This window comes from Dipodomys ordii, unplaced genomic scaffold, assembly GCF_000151885.1.
Source record: "Dipodomys ordii isolate 6190 unplaced genomic scaffold, Dord_2.0 Scaffold45, whole genome shotgun sequence".
In the NCBI taxonomy this organism is placed as follows: Eukaryota; Metazoa; Chordata; class Mammalia; order Rodentia; family Heteromyidae; genus Dipodomys; species Dipodomys ordii.
This window is the reverse complement of record NW_012267261.1, coordinates 11,251,575-11,253,306: the sequence shown is the minus strand read 5'-3', so window position 1 is coordinate 11,253,306 and position 1,732 is coordinate 11,251,575. Positions and strand designations below refer to the sequence as shown.

General features: G+C 45.6%; 1 protein-coding gene across 1 annotated transcript in view; it reads left to right on the top strand.

Annotated features, from left to right (window-relative positions):
- Window positions 1-6: 6 nt before the first annotated feature.
- The window catches only part of Dirc2 (disrupted in renal carcinoma 2), a gene marked incomplete at its 5' end in the record, with an annotated part of 81,362 nt that continues 79,636 nt past the window's right edge, over window positions 7-1,732 (top strand). Inside the window, one exon of the mRNA XM_013019433.1 lies at window positions 7-202. Within this exon, the coding sequence (XP_012874887.1) occupies window positions 7-202 (196 nt within the window). The remainder of the gene's footprint in view (window positions 203-1,732) is intronic.

Genomic DNA, 1,732 nt, shown 5'->3' with positions numbered 1-1,732 from the left:
TACGGGAGGCGCTGGCTGGTGCTGCTGCTCTTCTCGCTGCTGGCGTTCGCGCAGGGCCTGGTCTGGAACAGCTGGGGCCCCATCCAGAACTCGGCGCGCCAGGCCTATGGCTTCTCCAGCTGGGACATCGCGCTGCTCGTGCTGTGGGGGCCCATCGGCTTCCTGCCCTGCTTCGCCTTCATGTGGCTCCTGGACAAGAGAGGTGAGGGGTCGGGGACGGTGGGGGACGGGGGACGGGGGTGAAGGAGGAATGGGGCGCTGCCCGGAGCTGTCCACGGGGAGCGGCGCTCTTCTCTTGTCCCTGGCATCCCATCCTAACTTGAGAACCCCCTATCCCCAAAGCGACAATTGCGGGGAGGCTTCCTTGCACACGTGTGTGTGTGTGTGTGTGTGTGTGTATGTATGTATGTGTAGTGTGTGTTCACGCCCTTTATGTAGCCCTACGGATTTAACGTATCTTTAAATGCTCGAGCTTTTGCCTATTGTGAGCATCGGAGCATTCTAGCGCCCGTGCTATTTATTTCATGTACCTGCTTTAAAAAAAATCATTCTTTGACCTAAAAGTATTGGAAATATTCAGGGTGAAAGGTCAGAAACGAGACTGGTGATGTCTAGATGTGAGGAAGTAATTAATGAGTTGGCCTTGTGTAATAGGTGACTCCAGTCACGGAAGAACTATTGGGAAACCCAGGTCTGACGCTTGGGTGTCCGGCAGGTGGTGATGAGCATGTGTGTTTATGTCCTAGTAGCTTTCTAGGTGGAGGCTTATGACTAGATGAAGAAAGGCTGTCTTTTACAGAGGGTCCTACAGGCCATCTCACTACCATTTCCCAGTGTGATTATGTGAGGAGAGAGGAAGAGATCATAAGGTTGAGAATCATGGCAATAGATTGTATATTTAACCACAAGAGATTAGATTATCAAGACTCTAGATTTATTAGTTGGATATTGATTGGGAACTACTTTGTATATTTTCTGTTAGTTATACCCTTTGTTGAAAGGAATTATTTGATGAATTGGATTGTTTGGTCGTATCTGGAAAGCTTAGTCCACTGGGTCTACTATCAGCAAATGCCATTTTCTTCCCACCACTCATATCAGAAATTGCCAGACAATCCAAAAATTCATATGGAACAATAAAAGACCCCGAATAGCAAAAACGATCCTTAACAGAAAGAACAGTGCTGGAGGAATATTAATACCAAATTTCAAACTCTACTACAAAGCCATAGTACTCAAAACAGCTTGGTACTGGCACAAGAACAGACCTCAGGACCAATGGAATAGTATTGAAAACCAGAAATGAACCCACAGACCTGTAGCCATCTAATCTTTGATAAGGGAGCTAAAAAAAATAGAATGGAAGAAAGACAGCCTCTTCAGTAAATGGTGCTGGCAAAATTGGTTAATCACTTGTAGAAAACTAAAGCTAGATCCTTATATATCACCCTGCACCAGAATCAACTCCAAATGGATCAAAGACCTCGGAGTCAAAGCAGACTCTGAAAACATTACAGGATGGAATAGGAGAAACCCTAGGTCTCCTTAGCACAAGCTGAAATTTTCTTAAAAGAGACCCAGAAACACAACAAATCAAAGAAAGGTTGGACAAATGGGATTGCATGAAATTGTAGAGCTTCTGCATGGCAAAGGACATAGCTAGCAAGATCAATAGAAAGCCCATGGATTGGGAGAAGATCTTCACTAACCATATAATGGGACAAGGGTCTCA